General features: G+C 41.6%; 1 protein-coding gene across 1 annotated transcript; it reads right to left on the minus strand.

The window, feature by feature from the left end:
- Positions 1-844: 844 nt before the first annotated feature.
- Positions 845-14,785, minus strand: LSM4 (LSM4 homolog, U6 small nuclear RNA and mRNA degradation associated). The gene is made up of 5 exons (XM_032238673.1): positions 14,612-14,785; positions 13,165-13,206; positions 7,285-7,383; positions 5,048-5,231; positions 845-2,082 (listed from the first exon to the last, which is right to left on the minus strand). Exons 1-5 carry the CDS (start codon positions 14,612-14,614, stop codon positions 1,991-1,993), a joined length of 420 nt encoding a protein of 139 aa, XP_032094564.1. The 5' UTR covers positions 14,615-14,785; the 3' UTR covers positions 845-1,990.
- Between the last annotated feature and the right edge of the window lie 5,070 nt (positions 14,786-19,855).

A 19,855-nucleotide genomic window follows, 5' to 3' on the forward strand; every position in this document is an offset into this window, starting at 1 on the left:
TAGGTTAGTGACTGATGGGGTGGGAGTGGAAAGCAGCCATTAGAACTTCAAATCCACATCATAAAAAGCCTTTGTGGTGGGGTCTGTTAGGTAGGGTCTGTTGTAACCAGTGGTGGGATTCAAATAATTTTAACAACCGGTTCTCTGCCCTAATGACCAGCTGGGTAGGCATGGCTCGGTGGTCACGTGATTGGGTGGGTGTGGCCAACTCAACGTCACTCACGTCAATGGGCGCTTCGCATCAACTGTGACAATGTAATAAGGGTTAACCGGAGGCAGTTTCTGTAAGCAGGGCAATAAAGATTAGGCTAGAAACAACACCAGAATGTTTCCTTCCTGCCTTCCTTACAGGATCAGCCCTGTAAAGTGGAAAAAAACAAAAGGAGATTTCTTCCATCAACCGGTTCTCCGAATTGCTTAGAAAGTTAACAACCGGTTCCCCCGAATAGGTGCGAACTGGCTGAATCCCACCACTGGTTGTAACTCCAAATGATTGCTAAGTGACCGGCCATAAATTGAGGATTACCTGTAATGACTTTCATAGCAAATAGACTCCCAAATGGCATGAATGCTGTCCTTCCCATCTGTAAGAATGGGTGCAGTCCCATTTTCCTACTGAAGAAAAAGGAGGCCTCAAAAACAAGAACAGCATTCACTTGGGAGTTTTCAAAGGTAGAAAGCAAAACGAGAGAATAAAAATTGCTACATTCAAGAGAAGCAATCCGGCCCAGGCCAGACAAAAGGGAGTTTGCCTATTCTTGAGTGTGATTACTATACTTGGAGAACATTTCTACAGTGCCCCTCATTAACATTCCCACCCCTTTTCTAAAACACACACACACAGTAACAGATAAAACTTTATTCCACCTGTAACAGACAGCAGGCCAAAAAAAAAATGTGTAAAAATGTTTTTACCCAAAATATTGCAGCTGCTTTTTGTTTTTTATCAGTATTGACTAACGGGTTCTCTTAAGTGCTGTTTTCTAAAAGGGTATTTTCGAAACTGTCACCTGAAATCCAATCTTTTCCCGTTCTTCAGCTGAGGCACCTAATTCCGCATTGTGTGTGTTTGTGTGTGGAACTTGTGAAATTTCACTTCCTGTGTGTGTGGTGTGGATCTCTAGTGAAGCTAGTCGGAATGGATGGAGCCCAGCCTCTGGGTCCAAGACGTTTGAAGTACAGCTGTTTCTAAATCTTGCCTTTTTGAGTTTGAGGCTCGCCATGGGTTACGGACATTTTCTTTTTGGGGTACAGAAAAGCTACTCCGTGTGGGCGAGGGAGGCCACATTTCAGTTGTTTAAAACATAAATTCAGCACTGAAAATAGTCTCTGTAAGTCACTGAAGGTATTATTTATCAAACTGGGTGAAAAAGTAAACTTTTGAAAGGTGAGGTTGTTAAGAGAGGTAATTCCCTCTTCAAAGTAGTCCAATCTTTAAAAAAAAAAAGATCTCGCGCTAGGCAATAAAAAGATCGCGAGGTAAACTTGTTTCATTGCTTTAATTCTTCTCCCCAGCTAGGAGGAAAGACCAACACTCCCCTTCCCAGCTGCTAAATTCTGGGAACTTTTGGCTACCAAAGAACCCCAGGATTGCAAATCTTCCGCACAACACAATCAATTTTTTTTTTTTGCTTGCTTAAATGCATTTCATGGTTTATCAATTAGAATTAAACGGCTCACACAAATACTGCACATTATCTCTCCAATTTCAAAAAACGTGAACTTGGCTAAGCTAGTCGTTTTACTGTAGTAATTCCAAGAAGAGGGGAGTCAGTTAAGCACTCTGTATCAGTGCCCATTCAAACAGAAGCTAAACTACATGTTTGAGTGGTAAAACACCTGTAAACCCTCATAAGACGTCTAAGATCCCAGTTATTCACATTTTTTTTAAAAAGTAGAACTTTGTTTTGTTAAGGGGAGACAGCAAACCAGTATGTCCCAATGACACAGCTTCTGGGCGCAGAGCACTCCCTGGCCACAGTTCAGCTTCTCACTGCTTTGTTGCTTGTCTCCCTGGCTTCTTTTCTTGCTGTCCTCGGCCACTCCCTGGGATTCCCCCTCGACCACGACCTCCAAACACTCCTGGAAACAGAAAGGGAAGCATCATCTCAGGGAGGGAGGGACTTGGAGACAACGACACCCACACCACACCCCATGATGAGCAACTACTCATGTTGTTACATCCTCAAACCCCCATAGCTTCAACCTTAAACTGGATCTCACCCCATTCCTAAGAGGTCCGTAAAGGGGGCGTCCATAAGCGCACCAGCGTACCTAACGTCCCTGTTCTAGTAAAGGTAAAGGTTGTGCTAGTCATTCCTGACTCTAGGGGGCGGTACTCATCTCCATTTCTAAGCCAAAGAGCCAGCGCTGTCCGAAGACGTCTCTGTGGTCATTTGGCTGGAATGACTAGACGCCGAAAACGCACGGAACGCTATTCCCTTCCCACCAAAAGGTGGTTCCCATTTTTCTACTTGCATTTTTACATGCTTTGGAACTGCTAGGTTGGCAGAAACTAGGACAAGTAATGGGAGCCACTCCGTTACGGGGCACTAGGGATTCGAACCGTCAAACTGCTGATCATTCTGATCGACAGACCCTGTCCTACTGTCCCCATTTATTTGTATTTATTTCTTTCATGTTTCATATCCATGTTTATATTAATACCTGCTATCTTGTACATGCTTGACAAACTAATAAAATCCAAAAATATATAAAAAATATCAATCAGAGCCCTCTGAGATCAATCTCTACCAGGTTTTTATGACCAGTACTGATCAATACAATGTTGGGGTTCAGGTGTATTGTTTAACAATTGGTTGCTGAATAAGCCAACTTAAATGTATTACATTTTTATCTTGACTTTAATTTACTTTATGAGTAACTCAAGGCAGTGGACATAAATATTCCTCCCTTCTTTTATTTTCCCCACGACAACCCTATAAGGTGGGGTGGATTGAAAGAGAAGGACTGGTCCAAAGTCACTCAAAGTCAGCCAACTCTCATGCCTGAGGCAGGAGTAGAACTCACCATCTCCTGGTTTCTAGGCCAGCACTCAGCGTGCTCCGTAAGGTTCCACCACAAAACCGCGCTCGACTAAACCGCGCCTGACTAAAGCGCGTCGCTGACGTCATCAACAGGGCGACAACAGCGCAGAGACAGAAGCACGCTGTAAACCCTAAACCTAAAATTAACCCCTAAACCTAACCCCCCTAAACCTAAACCTAACTCTTAACCTAACCCTAAACCTAACCCTAAACCTAACCCTAAACCTAATCCTAACCCTTAACCTAACCCTAAACCTAACCCTTACCTTAAGTTGAATCGGCTTGCTTTCAAAGCGCTATTTAAAGCGCCCTTCTTTCTCCGCGCTGGCTGTTGTCGCCCTGTTCATGACATCAGCGACGCGGTTTAATCGGGCGCGGCTTAGTCGAGCGCGGTTTTGACGGGTCACGGCTCCGTAATGTAGGGAGAATCTTGCTGGACTAAACAATCCCGTAACTTGTTGTCAATAGGTGCCAGAAACATGCGTCCAGGCTAAAGAAACTCTGCCACCTTCTACTTGCTCCACTTTTGGTATTAAGAGAAAGAATGCTCAAGCAGGAGACCCTATACCATTCTGGACAAATGGCTGCCCAGTCTCTTTCTTAAAAGCCTCCAGTGATGGGAGCACCCACAGCTTCTGGAAATAAGCTATTCCACTGATTAACTGACAGATGAGAGCTTGAGCCAAATTCTCAGTGCCACTGAGAGTTACTGCTCTTTTAATGTCACTAGGAAAATAATGTGATCTTCCAAATGCTTCCAGAGGAGACTTGAGTTAAAACTGCAAGGATACTAATGATTTATCTTTAAAATGATTATTATGCCAATTATATGTAGCTAACAAAAAGGCAGGAATGTACTCTGTCTTCAAACTTGCAGTATAAGGGGGGGGGGGGATGACAACTGGAAGTATATTTGCTTTGCCCTCTCAGTCTCCTCCTTCAGAGGAAATACGGCCAAGCTGAGACATAAATAGATACAGATGATTCAGGAGGAGGATAGAGAGGTTTTCCTCTTCTTCAAATTATGATGATCTGATAAACTGCTGGCAAGTACAGCAGATGAAAAGGAACTTCACACAGCACCTAATTTATGGAGTTCACTGTTAGATGCCTTTAGTATTTATGGAGATCTTCTGAGGAGTACTAACAGAACACTACACCTCTATTGACAACTGCCTTAAATACTATAAGAGCTGAAATGTAATATATTCCAGATGTAACGTCAGCTATGTTTAATGGAAGGCTGCATCCTACGCTTTGTTACAAGAACGAAAGAAGGGGCCACTAACCCAATCCCTTACATTGGCCAGAGCCTGAATAGCTACAAAATTCACTTTACCATTCCGGCTATAAAGCTGAACTCCTATTGAAACAAAGGTGAATGGGTAAGACTCATAACTTTGTTTAGTCAGGATTAATTTAGCCAGGATTTCCTAAATAAACCATGTTATGGCTTCAAACAAAAACCTACCTAAAAGCAACATATTTTGTGGTTGTTGTTAGTTGCGAAGTCGTGTCCGACACATCACGACCCCATGGACAATGTTCCTCCAGGCCTTCCTGTCCTCTACCATCCTCTGGAGTCTATTCAAGCTTATGCCTACTGCTACGGTGACTCCATCCAGCCATCTCATTCTCTGTCATCCCTCTTCTTCTTTTGCCCTCAATCTTTCCCAACATTAGGCTCTTCTCTAGTGAGTCCTTCCTTCTCATTAGGTGGCCAAAGTATTTGAGTTTCATCTTCAGGATCTGGCCTTCTAAGGAGCAGTCAGGGTTGATCTCCTCTAGGACTGACTGGTTTGATCGCTTTGCAGTCCAAGGGACTCACAGGAGTCTTCTCCAGCACCATCGTTCAAAGGCCTCAACACATTATGGCTCAGTGTAAAATTTGAATGGGATCATTCAGAAAGTTTTCAACCCCACTGCTCCAAGTGTTGAGATTTTAATGACCATGGGAAAAAGTTTCCAAACTTCTTCTAAACATTAAAAAGAGGACTTACCTCGCCCAGGGCCACCAATGCCACGGCCTTTCTGCTGCTTCTGTTGCTGCATTCCACCACGGCCCCTGCCTTTGGAGACCACCTCTTCTTTCACCATATCAATGATCTCATCAGGAATACGCAGGTATTTGATGGTGCTGCCACGGATGTAACATTCAGGCATCCTCCAGAATTTGTCTCCATCCTACACAAGAAGAACGCAGGATCAGACTGTGGTTGCTCTCAGTAGCCTTGAATGTTGAATTATATTTATTTATTCCTTATCGTTTTACAAAAACAACAGTCTGATTAAAAATCAGTTTCATAGAAAGATACACCAAATATTTTTTGAGACTACTAAAAACAGTGATGTTCCTTATGTTAGACGTATGTCAAAAGTTATTTTTGTCATATTAAAAATGAGTTTGACAGGGAGAATTCTCACTGCCTTCCCATTGTGTGTGACCCATTGATATTATGTTTGTCTTTCTGAGCCAAATATTGGTTTTCTCTCTCAAATGTCTTTCTGTCAAAAAGGGAAATGTTTTTATTTCCCAAAAGGCTATCAAGGCCCAGTGAATTTGGTATCTGGAGGGAGAAGTCAGGCTGATAGCACCACCTAGTGGGCAACTAGCAAATATAAAATAAAGGGTCCTTGGTGCGCGCAGCTCGTTTTCTTGCAGACATTTCACTAAACAAACCAGGTAACATCATCAGGGCTAGTAAGGAGTGCTATTTGCTGTGAGTTTATATTCTGTGTGGCTGTTTACAGCCCAACCAAAGAATCTTTAAGACCACCCCAACCCACCCACCCACCCAGAATACAAACTCACAGAAAACAGCACTCCTTACTATCCTGTTTCCCCCCCCAAAAAAGACCTCCCTGGATAATAAGCCCAATTGGGCTTTTGAGCACACGCACTAAAATAAGCCCTCCCCTAAAATATTTAAACGTATGCGCAGCCGGTCCCTGCCATTTCTGGGGGGAAAGGAGGGACATGCCCCACATGCACCTGCCATTCAGGCAGAACAGCCTCGCGGAGGCCACTCCCACAAACCCAAGTTACCGCTCCCTTTCTCTGAGTGGCAGCCGCAAAAAGAGCAGCAGGCCGAGCGATGCTAGGGCTGGCAAGAGTGTGCAAGAAACAGAGAGAGAACTTCCAACCGTCTCTGGATCAGCTGATCCCCAGGCCAAGGTTAAGGGGCCTCCTGCACCTCAAAAATAACAAGATAAGACCTCCCCGAAAATAAGGCCAAGCGTTTATTTCAGGGGGGAGAAAATAAGACCCTGTCTTATTTTCGAGGAAACATGGTGGCACTGATGATGTTACCTAGTTTGGGTAATGAAATGTCTGCAGGAAAACAAGCAAGTTCAGAGAACACAAAGGAACCCTCATTTCAACCCTGAGCTACAAATATTTTCCTTTATTGGTACAAACATAAAATATTCAGATACAGAACTAGGATCACCAAGACTGAGTTATAGGTTGTTGTTGTTGTAAGTTACAAAGTCATGTCTGACCCATCTCAGCTCCCATGGACAACGTTTCTCCAGACCTTCCTGTCCTCTACTATCCTCTGGAGTCTATTTAAGCTCAGGCCGACTGCTTCAGGGACTCCATCCAGCCACCTCATTCTCTGTCATCCCCTTCTTCTTTTGCTCTCAGTCCTGCCCAGCATTAGGCTCTTCTCCAGTGAGTCCTTCCTTCTCATTAGGTGGCCCAAGTACTTGAGTTTCATCTTCAGGATCTGGCCTTCTAAAGAGCAGTCAGGGTTGATCTCCTCTAGGACTGACCGGTTTGATTGCTTTGCAGTCCAAGGGACTCGCAGGAGTCTTTTCTAGCACCATAGTTCAAAGGCCTCCATTCTTTGGCGCTCAGCTTTTCTTATGGTCCAACTTTCGACTAATGCCTTATTTGCTTAATGTCCAAAGTTAACATGGCCCTGAAAAAAAGGACCTACAACTGGTCCTCACACTTACTACTGCCCTGGTGGAACATGATTACATTTGTGACTTTCTGAGCCAGCTTCTAACAAGCAAGATTGATGGGGAAAGTCAGGTTTGCTTACAACTATGTGATTCATTTAATGACCATGGTGATTCATTTAACTGCAGCAACAAAGGTCAAAGTTCAAGCAATTTCTAAAGCCTATATAATTGTTTTCTACACAGTCATTCTTCTGATTTCATTTCTGTCCTACTTTGTAAAAATCAGCAGTCATCATCCATAACAGAAAAGCATAGAAGCTGTCCTTACCCTTGATGTACAGATAACTTCTCGAAGATTGATGTTCATCCAGTTATCACAGCTAACCAAGTGACCATTGTAAGTTTCACCATTTTTGAGTTCCACCAGCTAAAAAGGCAAAACAGGCAATATAACAAAATCAACAGAGAGTTCAGTAGTCCAATTCCATTAAGAAATAGTTCATTCTCGTAAAACAAAAACCTGTGTTCTTCCTCACACGTTGCTATTTCCTCCATGCATACAAACATATCTTAATAAGCTATTGCCTTTCAGAGTAAGGCACCACAGTTATGGGATGGTAATATTTAACAAGCAAGTACTGGAACGCATAACATCAGACATATATCACTAGAAGGCAAAAATCACAAAACTGTATCTCACCTATTTTGGCCAGGCCATGCAGAGAAATTTACTGGCGAAAACAATTACAGTATTTTCGGAGTATAAGACGCACCTTTCCCTCCCACAAAAGAGGGTGAAAATTTGGGTGTGTCTTATACACTGAATGTAGCCCCACCCACCCCCACCCCTTGGCCTCTGACTCCCAGCAATTTACCTCCTTGCAGTAAACGGAAAAATGGGGCTTGCGGAGGCGGCAATCCCTGCAGCCTGAAACAGCTGATCATTGGGAGGCCCATGCTTAAACTGAAATCGAAAGTGAAACTTGCTGTTTGCTGCAAGAGGCAAATTGCTGGGAGGCATAGAGCCCAGGTGGCGCAGTGGTTAGAGTGCTGTACTGCAGCCACTTCAGCTAACTGTTATCTGCAGTTCGGCGGTTCAAATCTCACCAGCTCAGGGTTGACTCAGCCTTCCATCCTTCCGAGGTGGGTAGAATGAGGACCCAGACTGGGGGGGCGATATGCTGACTCTGTAAACCGCTTAGAGAGGGCTGAAAGCCCTACGAAGCGGTATATAAGTCAAACTGCTATTGCTATTGCTATGGGCAGATTTTTTTTTCTTGTGCTAATCAGGCTGTTGGCTGTTTGCTGCAAGGAGGTAAGTCAATAACTATAAATGCCTATAGAATGTTCAAATTATTAGATTTATTTTTTAAAGACTGCTTTATTATTGTTCTAGACAACTTAATAAAATGAAGCTTTTTAAAATAAATGCTTCATCTGAAGAGACCCAGTGTTATTGTATCTTCTTTTAAATAGCAGAGAATAGCCTATATTTTCAGAAAGCCACATCAATTTTAACAGCATCTGTACAAGTATAGTCTGAAATGAAACAGTGTCCTATTGTAGTATTAAGATAAGGCAGCTGAGTTAGACCCTGACTTAGTCATGTTTGGAGTAGATCTACTTAAACAATTGGGAGGAGTTAGCATGACTACATTTAAGAAAACTTTCTGGCATTAATATATTGCTATAATGTACATTTCTCCAATTCTTTGCTATTTCTATGGGTCAGGCACACATGCACAGAAATACACCACAGTGTATGTTGTCTGTACTGTTTACTGTTTGTTGCAAGGAGGCAAATTGCTGGGAGGCAGATTTTTTTACCCTTGTTTCCCCCCCCCAAAAAGCTAGGTGCGTCCTATACTTCAGAGCGTCTTATACTCCGAAAAATACGGTAGGTTTGGAAAAGTTAGCAGCAAAAGAAAACCAGGCTGCCAAAGAACACAGTGGCTGGACACCATCAAAGCTGACATCAGCCAGAGCTCCGAACAACTCAAAGAAGCAGCGCAAGACTGAAAGATGTAGAAAAACTTGGCCCATAGAATTGCCAAAGGTCAGCCAGGACTGATTGGATATCATCATCATCATCTAACGCATACAACCTTTACACAATAAGTTTAACAAAATGCTGTTAGCAAAAAAACTTTTGTGCACCAGTTCAGACTGTATTTGGAAACATCTGCCAACCTCCCCTCCCATAACTGGGGAGGATTCCAATTATTTTGTCTCTTGACAAATGCATTTTTTTTTCCACCCAGTGAATCCAGTGTCGTAGGAGCATGTAATTAGAGGTGACTTCAGAACAACTTTTTTGAATGTTCCAGTCCTGAAAACAAAATAGGTCATGTGTCCCAAGGGTGCATTTTTTTCCAAAAGGCAACTGGACTTTGTTTTTCCTTAAAGATATTTCACTTCTCATCCAAGAAACTTCTTCAGGAGACATTTTAGGCCCCTGTATACTATAATATTGAGTGTTCTGACTGTTTCACTTACTGCAATTGGATTTTTAAATACCATTTTTTTCCAGCCTAGTTCTTATTATTGCTTCAGAGTGGATGGGAACATCTGGAGCTTGGAGTGCTGGCACAAAATAGCATAAAGCCCAGCGAATATGAGGGACAAGATTCCATAGCTGGAAAAACAGGAACATGTATACATAAGACTCCAATATTTCTGGATAAATATACTCAAAACATAACGTGTTCTCCATATTTCCTAAAACTAAAGAGTTAATTAAACAAAGGAGTCCAAAACATGACATTTGTCCACTTATTTATTGAGGAAAATAATCCAAAGCTACATATCAAAAATTCAAAAAGGTCCACAAACTTCTAAGCACCGCAGTAGATTAATGCACAGCAACTTCGATAATGTTGGTTGGGTTTGGTGAGTTTTGAGAGATGCTTCCACAATAGACGTACAAATATAACTATGGGCATTTGGACTACACTGCTAAATTTAGTTGGTGTGTGTGCATGCTTCTGTACCTCATTGGCAATGATGTTTTTTTTTAATAGCTAAGAGCCCTTTCTCTCTGTAAGCAAAAGTAGCAGTGAGGACCAATATAGGGGTTTTATTTGGCTGCCCCTGGTAGGAACTGTACTGGCTGCAAGGTTCAGTTCAGTGGTGGGATTCAGCCAGTTCGCACTTACTCGGGAGAACCGGTTCTTAACTTTCTAAGAGGTTCGGAGAACCGGTTGTTGGAAGAAATCTCCTTTTGTTTTTTCCCACTTTACAGGGCTAATCCTATAAGGAAGGCAGGAAGGAAACATTCTGGTGTTGTTTCTAGCCTAATCTTTATTGCCCTGCTTACAGAAACTGCCTCTCCGGTTAACCCTTATTACATTGTAACAGCTAAGGCGAAGCACCCATCGATGTGAGTGATGTTGAATTGGCCATGCCCACCCAGTAACATGACCACCAAGCCCCACCTACCCTGCTGGTCATTAGGGCAGAGAACCGGCTGTTAAATTATTTGAATCCCACCACTGGTTCAGTTCCAATTCAAGGTGGAAGGTGTCACCTTTAAAGACTTGCATACCTCCAAGCTGAATCTAGCTATCAAATAGGGCAGTGACGGCTAACCTTTTTGTCCTTGGGTGCTGAAAGCGTGCATGCACGCATGACAGCATGTGCGCACACCCATAATACAATGGATGTGCGACACCATCACCCCACGCTCCCCACCTCCTGCGCATGTGCATGCAACCCCTGTGCTCTCCCCACACATGTCTGCATGACCCCTCCGCATCCCGTTTTGCGTGTAGCAGGCTTCTCTGAAGCCTCCTGGGATCAAAAATGGTATTTGGGGGTGCACTGCCCCCCCCCTGCATGCCTACACTGTTACAGGTGTTGTCTGCCTTGTATGTAGCTTTATTCCTCTCTAGCATTCATCTCCATTGTTCAGTGATACATTTCCTGCCTCTCTAGGATTTACTTCCATCTGCTCCTGTGAGGCACTTCCTGTTGGATGTTGGATGTATGTATGGCTTGTATAGTGTTTTAACTGCATTTCGATTAAACAGCATGCGCTGCAGAAATCCGAAAATCAGCTGGCTAGCAGGAGGCACGTGCGAGGTGGAGCTAAGCTGGGGCGACAGCTTGCATGCCAGCAGAGGGGCCTCCGCGTACCACCTGTGGCAAGCATGCCATAGGTTTGCCATCACGGGAATAGGGGACTCATGGGGGGAACTCAACACTGGAGGAATGCCATCTTGAAGGGCTTTGGCCTTGAGCTTGCTCAACGATGGCTTTCCTCCTTTGGGACAGTCGCCTCTCAGATATCCAGACCATCTCATCTTTCCTCTATTTTCTGACATCATTAAACATATGTGTCTTCCAAAAGGCAGAGGAGATGAGTAAGATCATGCTCCACTTGACCATCTGTGCATCATATAGACTTCATTGTAATTAAGATCAAAAACAAAGATACATTATCACATTATAATTATCTTCTGCTACCAGTCCAACACACAGGAATTTTACACAATAGAAAGCAAATTTAAAGTATCCATAGTTATGAATACAAGCTTCCTGTCCATTGAAATAACAAAGCAACCCAATAAAAAGAAAAAAATGGGGCTGACAGATTAAAATGCTCCTGATAATGGATCTATCTTTGATAACTTCCTATATGCCAGGGCTGTCAAACTCCCGGCCTGCAGGCCAGATTCGCCATGCATTGGCCACACTGACGCCTGGTTTAGCGAAGGGGGGGGGGAGTCCTGATGCGTCACGTGACACCGCTATGACAACCTGAGTTTGACACCCCTGCTATGTGCACTCCAGGATGACAGCATCCTGATCTCTACAGGGAGACTTTTCTAGAAAACTGGTACTGTCACAATAGCTGTTGCTCTCTTTATGCTTTTTTTCTGGATCCACTGAGAAGCAATACCTCCTGCTTTATTTATGTTTTTCTCCGGATGGATCTAATAGATCAGAATAGTTTAGACTGGTACAGGAAAATCTCTTAAGTACACAAATGCTGATCCAAGAAAAAAAATTTATAGTTCACAACCAGCATCACCAATGGCATTAACATTGCAAGCCATTCAAAGTTTATGGGAATGGAACAGTGCATAAGTGCATAAACAAAAAACACTTAAATTAGCATAGTACGTGCTATCAATCACACTGTTAAGCACTGTTTATGATTTCAAAAATTTCCACCTATGGGACACTAAATGAGCAAGTTTGATATTCAGGAAATTAACACCACGATGTATATTATATCATTAAGAATATTTTCATTTTCATATTTTCATATTGTTTGTCTGTTTTTTGTTATAATTTTGGAAACTTTGTTCTCATCTTTGAAAAGATGAGATTGCATTATTGGTCTTCTATCTGTTACATATCTTTATGTTTTAGGTTACCCAGGAAAATATTTATAATATAGCATATAAAGTATGGTTGAAAATGAATGCAGAGTGCTTACATTTAAAAAGTATTTTATATAAATGCATTGCTTTGCATATTCATATTATTGAAAATCTTTACAAGCCAATAGATAAGAAAGCATAATGTACAATAAATTGACCAAAAAATACTATTTTCTAAAATTGTACTAATTTATTCCTTTCAAAAAAAATCAAAGCACTGTTAGCAAATTTCCATTTAGAAATTTGGAACAATAGCTTTGCTAAGCATTAAATTTTTGGAGATTATTCACTGACCCTAGCATAAGATATATAAAAGATAGAAGTCATAAAAAACATCAAGAGCTACAGCAAATACCGGTAGTTCTCAACTTACAAAAGCTCATTTAGTGACCAAAGTTACAATGGCACTGAAAAAAGTGACTTATGACTGTTTTTCACACTTATGACCATTGCAACATCCCCATGGTTATGTGATTAAAATTCAGACACTTGGCAACTGATGCATATTTATAACAGTTGAAGGATCCTGGGGTCATGTGATTCCCTTTTGCAACCTTCCGAAAAGCAAAGCCAACAGGGAAGCCAGATTTACTCAACAACCATGTTACTAACTTAATGACTGCAGTGATTCACTTAACAAGTGGCAAGAGAGGTTGTAAAATGGGGCAAAAACCCACTTAACAAAAGTCTCAGCAACAGAAATGTTGGACTCAATTGTGGTCATAAGTTGAAGAATACTTATACTTTGGAACTTCCAAAAAGCTTTCTTTACAAATAAAAGACTTACACTTTGATCCCAATAACCAAGTCTGATAACTTACCATTGGGTGGTTCTGTGCTGTTTTCAGCAAGGATAGTGGAAGCTGTAATAGAGAAAGTTCAACAGCTTGAGAAACATACCCAGGGTATAAATAAGCAATTTGTCACAGCAATTTCATCTTGTAGGGGTTTTTTTACAATATTTTTTGTCCCTCTTGTCAGGAGACAGCCTCACACAAGTAGAAACAGCATGTTTCATCCCCTCCTGATTTCAAGTTCCTACCAGAAAAATTCATCTGGATCAAAAACCATCTTCTTATAGTAGTCTATTCCCATTATGGTTCACAAAGCACCTCCAACAACAGCATCAGCAATAGAATGGAAAGATAATTGCCTTGTTTTATTGTGTGTTCATGAGCAGCACATCATTTCCAAATGAACTATCTCTGAAGATCAAGGTTTTCATGGCCAACAACCACTGACAAATTCTTAGAATTTAATTGAGGTATTTTAAGATGGAAATAAGTTTCAACCAAGCCCTCAACTCTAATGTTTATGAAGAAAAGATCACTTCACCACTTTTCTTTAAGCAGCTAAAGAGTTGTCCATAAACTAGCAGATCATGCCTTTCACTGCCAAATTCAGTTAGCCATAATGGTATTAATCCAATAATCATTTTTATATCTTGAAAAGTAGGTCAACATACTCTCAGTTTTTAAAAACATATTGAAAGAAGTCAAATTAAGAATGATGGACTGAGCAAAATTGCATTTAATCCCACATCAATAGTATTTCCTCGCCCAACAGATCAAAATTGCATTTAATCCCACATCATAAACAGATGACGATGTGAAGCTTTACAAACACCAACATCATCTTGCTCATGCTAAAGCAAAATATATTTCCAGGAAAATCCTTCAATTATCTTCACAGTAATCGAGTAATATTAGCAGATTCTCTAAAGCCTAACAAGACGTAGAGTAACACTAATTTTAGATGCTTTCAACATATCTCCAAGAGACATTTCTTCCAGTCAAGGCTTTATACTTATAAAAAGCAGCACTATTAAAAAAAACAGCTATATGAATTAAATACAAATTAAAAGTTGAAATATCTACAGCTTAATAACATTTCATTTTCCTGGTTCATGCAAAAACTCCTCTCTCACGAAACAAGCTCCCCCCCCCCAACCAATTCTTTACCCTGCTTTAGTTCTACAAATACTAACACAGGCTCCAACTACACAACTCATTGCTACTACTCCGTGAGTCTTACTCACGAAGTAAGCAACAGCATAGCCACATTTTACAAAGGGGAGATCCTATATTCACGCCTAGAGAGCAAGGCAGGACCGTACAAAAGTATCCTTAAAGTAAACGGTGCTGGGATAAGTAGCCCCAATTATCCTTAAGTAACAGCGAGGCTCATTAAAGTTTAATTCGTATTCTTAAGCCTTGTTCTTAAACAGAAATAGTTTTCCCTCCCTTTCCCCCCATTCGCAAGTCTCACCATCCTTCTATCTGCGATGCCACCAGCAACGTCAACTTCCACTTCCGCCTGCCGGACTTCCGCCCGCCTTAAGCCAAGACTCAGTTCTATAGCCAATCAGCATATAGTGCCGGACGTCCAATGAGAAGCTTCCGTCCAGGCTCTTGAAATTCAACCCTAAAGGAGACGTACAGTATTTTATAGCTACTGTAGCGCATGCCTCGCGGGAGGGAGGGAGGGAGGGAGGGAGGGAGGGAGGAGTGAGGAAAGGAGGATAATACCCAGAATGCAACGCAAGTCATAACTAGGGTAGGAACTTCTGTTTCCATCTGAGGAATGATGTGCGCTTGCGCGCCAGGGCTTATCCTATACATGTGCAATATTATTTTTTTTGTGTGGAGTGCCTGTTTTTTCAAGCAGAACGTTTGTTTAACTTTAACTTTAATTTATTTTATTTATTTATTTGATTTTATTTATCAACAAGTACAAGGATACAAGTACAAGGATACAAGTACAAGTACATGAAAAAATGGCACAAATAAATGGATATAAATAAGCAAAACATAGCCATAAACACATAAAAAGAGTACATATAAATGGGGCAATAGGGCAGGGACGGTAGGCACGCTGGTGCGCTTATGCACGCCCCCTTAGGGACATCTTAAGAAACATGTAAGGTCCACAGTAGACAGCTTAAGGCAGGGGTGCCCAAACTTGGGAACTTTAAGACTTGTGGACTTCAACTCCCAGAATTCCCCAGCCAGCTGGCTGGGGAATTCTGGGAGTTTGTTGAAAGAAATGTCCTTCTGGGTTCGGCTCCAAGTGGGGAAAAAGACACTGGAGACATGGAGGCTGCTTGGAAATATGGTTTATCGGTGGACAGGCCCACATGGCTTGAGCCCTGAACAGAAAAGGGGGATCATATGCTTCAATGCTGGTGGAGAAGAAGAGAAGGGCCGAGGGAGGGGCTTGCTAGGCTTTTTATAACCTGTTCAGTCCCACCTCTCTGTTTTCTGTTCCTGTGTAAGAAATGTATTCTGATTGGATGTCAGACTCCCATGGGGCCATGCAGGGGCAACTCTCTAGGCTGTGTTTTGAATCCAGGTTTGGTTGAGTTCTCAGATGCCATGTGGTGAGTTGGGGCCAATATGATCATGCTTTCCTGTAGCTGAAGTGGAGAAGTCTTTATTATGTAAAGTGGACTAGCTTGGCCTTCTTAATGGCCCATTAACAAAGTGGGGATGGGCAGGAAGCTACAGGCAGCTATTCTGTCTTTTAAAACATGTTTCTTTCTTTTCGCATCCAGAGAAATATTCTGCCTTTTCAATATTTCCTAGGATATTTCATTTTTCTGGGAGAGGGCTGGGTGATAACTTCCTACAAGTTGAAGTCCACAAGTCTTAAAGTTCCCAAGTTTCGGATACCCCCGGCTTAAGGCAAAAGGTATGGGGGTTAGAGGAACTATTTTTAAATAAAACTATTTTTTTTTTTTAGAAAGAGGGTAACTGCTAATCAGAGCATACAAAACATTTGCTAGACCAATTCTCCAAGACAGCTCATATGTCTGGAACCCGCACTGCATATCAGACATTAATACAATTGAGACAGTCCAAAGATATTTCATGAGAAGGGTCCTCCACTCCTGCTTGCAACAGAATACCTTATGCCACCAGATTGAAATTTTGGGCTTAGACAACTTAGAACTATACTGCCTTTGGTTTGACCTAAATGTAGTACTGTTGGAAGAAATGTCCTTCTGGGTTCAGCTCCAAAGACACTGGAGGCTGCTTGGAAAGATGGTTTTAATGGTGGACAGGACCACATGGCTTGAGCCCTGAACAGAAAAGGTGATCACATGCTTCAATGTTGGTGGAGAAGAGAAAGGAGGCCTAAGATCTTGAGTCCCTGGGTTTATGCCTTCTCTGGCCTTTGATCTTGATCTTGTATTCTGATTGGTTGTCAGACTCCCATGGGCCCATGCAGGGACAACTCTCTAGGCTGTGTTTTGAATCCAGGTTTGGTTGAGTTCTCAGATGCCATGTGCGGAGTTGGGTAAAGGGCCAATATTATCATGTCTTAATCCCATCACCTGGAGCTGATGGGGAGAACTCTTTATTATATAAAGGGACTGGCCCATTGACAAAGTGGGTGGGGGCAGGAAGCTGCAGGGAGCTATTCTCTCTTTATAGAACATGTTTCTTCCTTTTCACATCCAAATAAATATTCTGTCTTTTCAATATTTCCTAGGATATTTCATTTTTCTGGGAGAGGGCTGGGTGATAACTTCCTACAGTACATAAAATTATCTGCTGCAATGTCCTACCTGTCAATGAATACTTCAGCTTCTATCACAACAACACACAAGCTCACAATAGATACAAACTTAAGGTAAACCGCTCCAAACTCGATTGCAGAAAATACGACTTCAGCAACAGAGTGGTCAATGCCTGGAATGCTCTACTGGACTCTGTGGTTTCTTCCTCAAACCTCCAAAACTTTAATCTTAGACTGTCTACTGTCGAACTCACTCCATTCCTTAGAGATCTGTAAGGGGCATATATAAACGCACCAATGTGTCTATTGTCCTAATGTTCCCTTTTATTTGTACCATGTCATGTATTCATAATCATGTTTATACTTATATATCTGTTATCTATTACATGCTTGTATTCTATCCAGAATCAAAGTGTGGATTCCGAGCTAACAGGTCCACTACTGACATGGTATTTTCCCTTAGACAGTTGCAGGAGAAATGCAGGGAACAAAGACAGCCACTTTTCGTAGCCTTCATAGATCTTACGAAGGCCTTTGACTTGGTTAGTAGGGACAGCCTTTATAAAATTCTCCCCAAGATTGGATGTCCACCTCCTCAACATCATCAGGTCTTTTCATGAAGGAAATGAAGGGTACTGTAGTGTTTGATGGCTTAACATCAGATTCCTTTGATATTCGAAGTGGAGTGAAGCAGGGCTGCATCCTCGCACCAACTCTATTCGGGATTTTTTTTTTTTTTTTGCTGTCATGCTGAAACATGCTTTTGGAACTGCAAAAGAGGGTATTTATCTCCGGGCCAGATCAGATGAAAAACTCTTTAATCTGTCTAGATTGAGAGCAAAGTCTAAAGTCCAGTTGAAATGCTTATGGGATTTCCTCTTCGCTGACGATGCTGCCATTACTGCTCACTCTGCCAAAGACCTTCAACAACCTATGGACTGTTTTAGCAAAGCCTGCCAAGACTTTGGATTAACAATCAGTCTGAAAAAAACACAAGTCATGGGTCAGGACGTGGATTCACCTCCTTTTATTACAATCTCTGTACAAGAACTGGAAGTCATCCATGACTTTTTGTAGTTCTCCGACAATCTCTCTTTAGATACTGAGCTGATACATTAGATACTCTTACAAAGAGAGCATGGCTTAATAAGAAGCTGACGGAACATACAAAGATCCAGGTCTATACAGCCTGCGTCCTGAGCACAATCTTGTACTGCAGGTAGTCTTGGACTCTTTATGTACGGCAGGAGAAAAAGCTGAACACCTTTCATATGCGCTGTCTCCGACGTATCCTTGGCATCACCTGGCATGACAAAGTTCCAACTAGTGCAGCCTTGGAACGTGCTGGAATTTCTAGCATGTACACACCATTGAAACAGCGACGTCTACGCTGGCTTGGGCATGTCGTGAGAATGGCTGATGGTCGGATTCCAAAAGATCTCCTGTATGGAGAATTAGAGCAGGGGAAGCACCCCAGAGGGAGGCCACAGCTGTGATATAAGGATGTCTGCAAGAGGGATCTAAAGGCCCTGGGAATGGACATTAACAGCTGGGAAACCTTGACCTCTAATCGTTCAGCTTGGAGGTTAAAGACGCAGCATGGCCTTCTCCAATTCGAAGAGACACTTGTTAGGCAGGCTGAGGCAAAGAGGCAGTCCCAGAACCAGTGAAATCTGGGGGCTGGGCAGGGGACAGAATGTATCTGCCCTCAGTGTGGAAGGGATTGCCACTCCTGAATTGGCCTTTTTAGCCACACCAGATGCTGCGTTAGGACCTTTTTCCAGAGCACGATACCATAGTCTTTTGAGACTGAAGGATGGCAATGAATACATGCTTCACGAAATAAATAAATAAAAATATCTAGAGACTCCTCGTATTCTGGACATAAACAGTTTCAACTTCTACCCTCAAAATGACACTATAGAGCACTGCACCCCAGAACAACTAGACCCAAGGACAGTTTCCCCCTCTCCCCATGCCATCACTCTGCTGAACAACTAATTCCCACAACACTGTCAAACTATCTAAAAGACAGTATTGCCATCATTATTCTTATCTTTCCTATTACCTATCTCCTTTTCTTCTTAGGACTATAACTTTGTTGCTTATCACTATTGTTGTATGTACATTGAGAGCAAATTCCTTGTGTGACTTAATCACACCTGGCCAATAAAGAATTATATTCTATTTCTGTAGTCTTATATAAATAATAATGTACATGCAAAATAGTTTGATGTAATTCTATACATTGTAGGATCTAACATTACTTTGTAAGAATCATACAGATGAATACTTCTGAGTTTTGCAACCCATTTTCTATAACAAAGGGAAGTAATTACAGATTTGCTATGATATAATTTAACATAGTCTAGCATAATAAATATAGCAATAATTTAACATAAATAATGCATACAGTATTGAAAACTAAAATTGAGAGAATATATCAAAAATAACAACGATGCATTGTGCTGCTTTGGATCAGAGATCTAGCATTTTTAAATTGATGTCTTAACATTTCACTATAACCTTGATAATCAAACTTTTAATATGGTGCATATAATATCATTAATGCTCTTTATGATATTATTCCCCAATAATGTAGCAAATCCGTTTAAAGACTGTTGGGTTATCTATTCAGTCCAATGCCATGAAAAGAAGAATGTCAGACTGCAAAAAAATGTACCGAAAATGTATTTCTTAGATTTATATATATTTAGACAGTTGCAAAAGTCAGTGAACTTTGGTTTATTCATAGAATCATAGAAATGAAAAGGGTCACTGAAGCTAGCTTTTAGTTCACTGCAGGAATCCAAAGAAAAGAATCCTTAACAGATGGTTATCCAGCTGCTACTTGAAAAATATTCAGTGAAGAGACTTCAGTGAAACACTCTTTGTCTTGGTAACTGATTCTCCTCTCAACTGCGTTCTCTATTAGGATATTTTCCCCCATTAATATCATTCAACCAAGAGCCATGTTGGTATAAAATGGTA

Source organism: Thamnophis elegans, chromosome 1 (assembly GCF_009769535.1).
Source record: "Thamnophis elegans isolate rThaEle1 chromosome 1, rThaEle1.pri, whole genome shotgun sequence".
Classification (NCBI taxonomy): domain Eukaryota; kingdom Metazoa; phylum Chordata; class Lepidosauria; order Squamata; family Colubridae; genus Thamnophis; species Thamnophis elegans.

Coding starts and splice junctions, on each gene's coding strand:
- LSM4 (XM_032238673.1), bottom strand. Junction 5,232..7,284: donor AAGTTATCTGTACATCAAGG/GTAAGGACAGCT, acceptor CTTCTTGTGTAG/GATGGAGACAAATTCTGGAG. Junction 2,083..5,047: donor CATTGGTGGCCCTGGGCGAG/GTAAGTCCTCTT, acceptor TTCTGTTTCCAG/GAGTGTTTGGAGGTCGTGGT.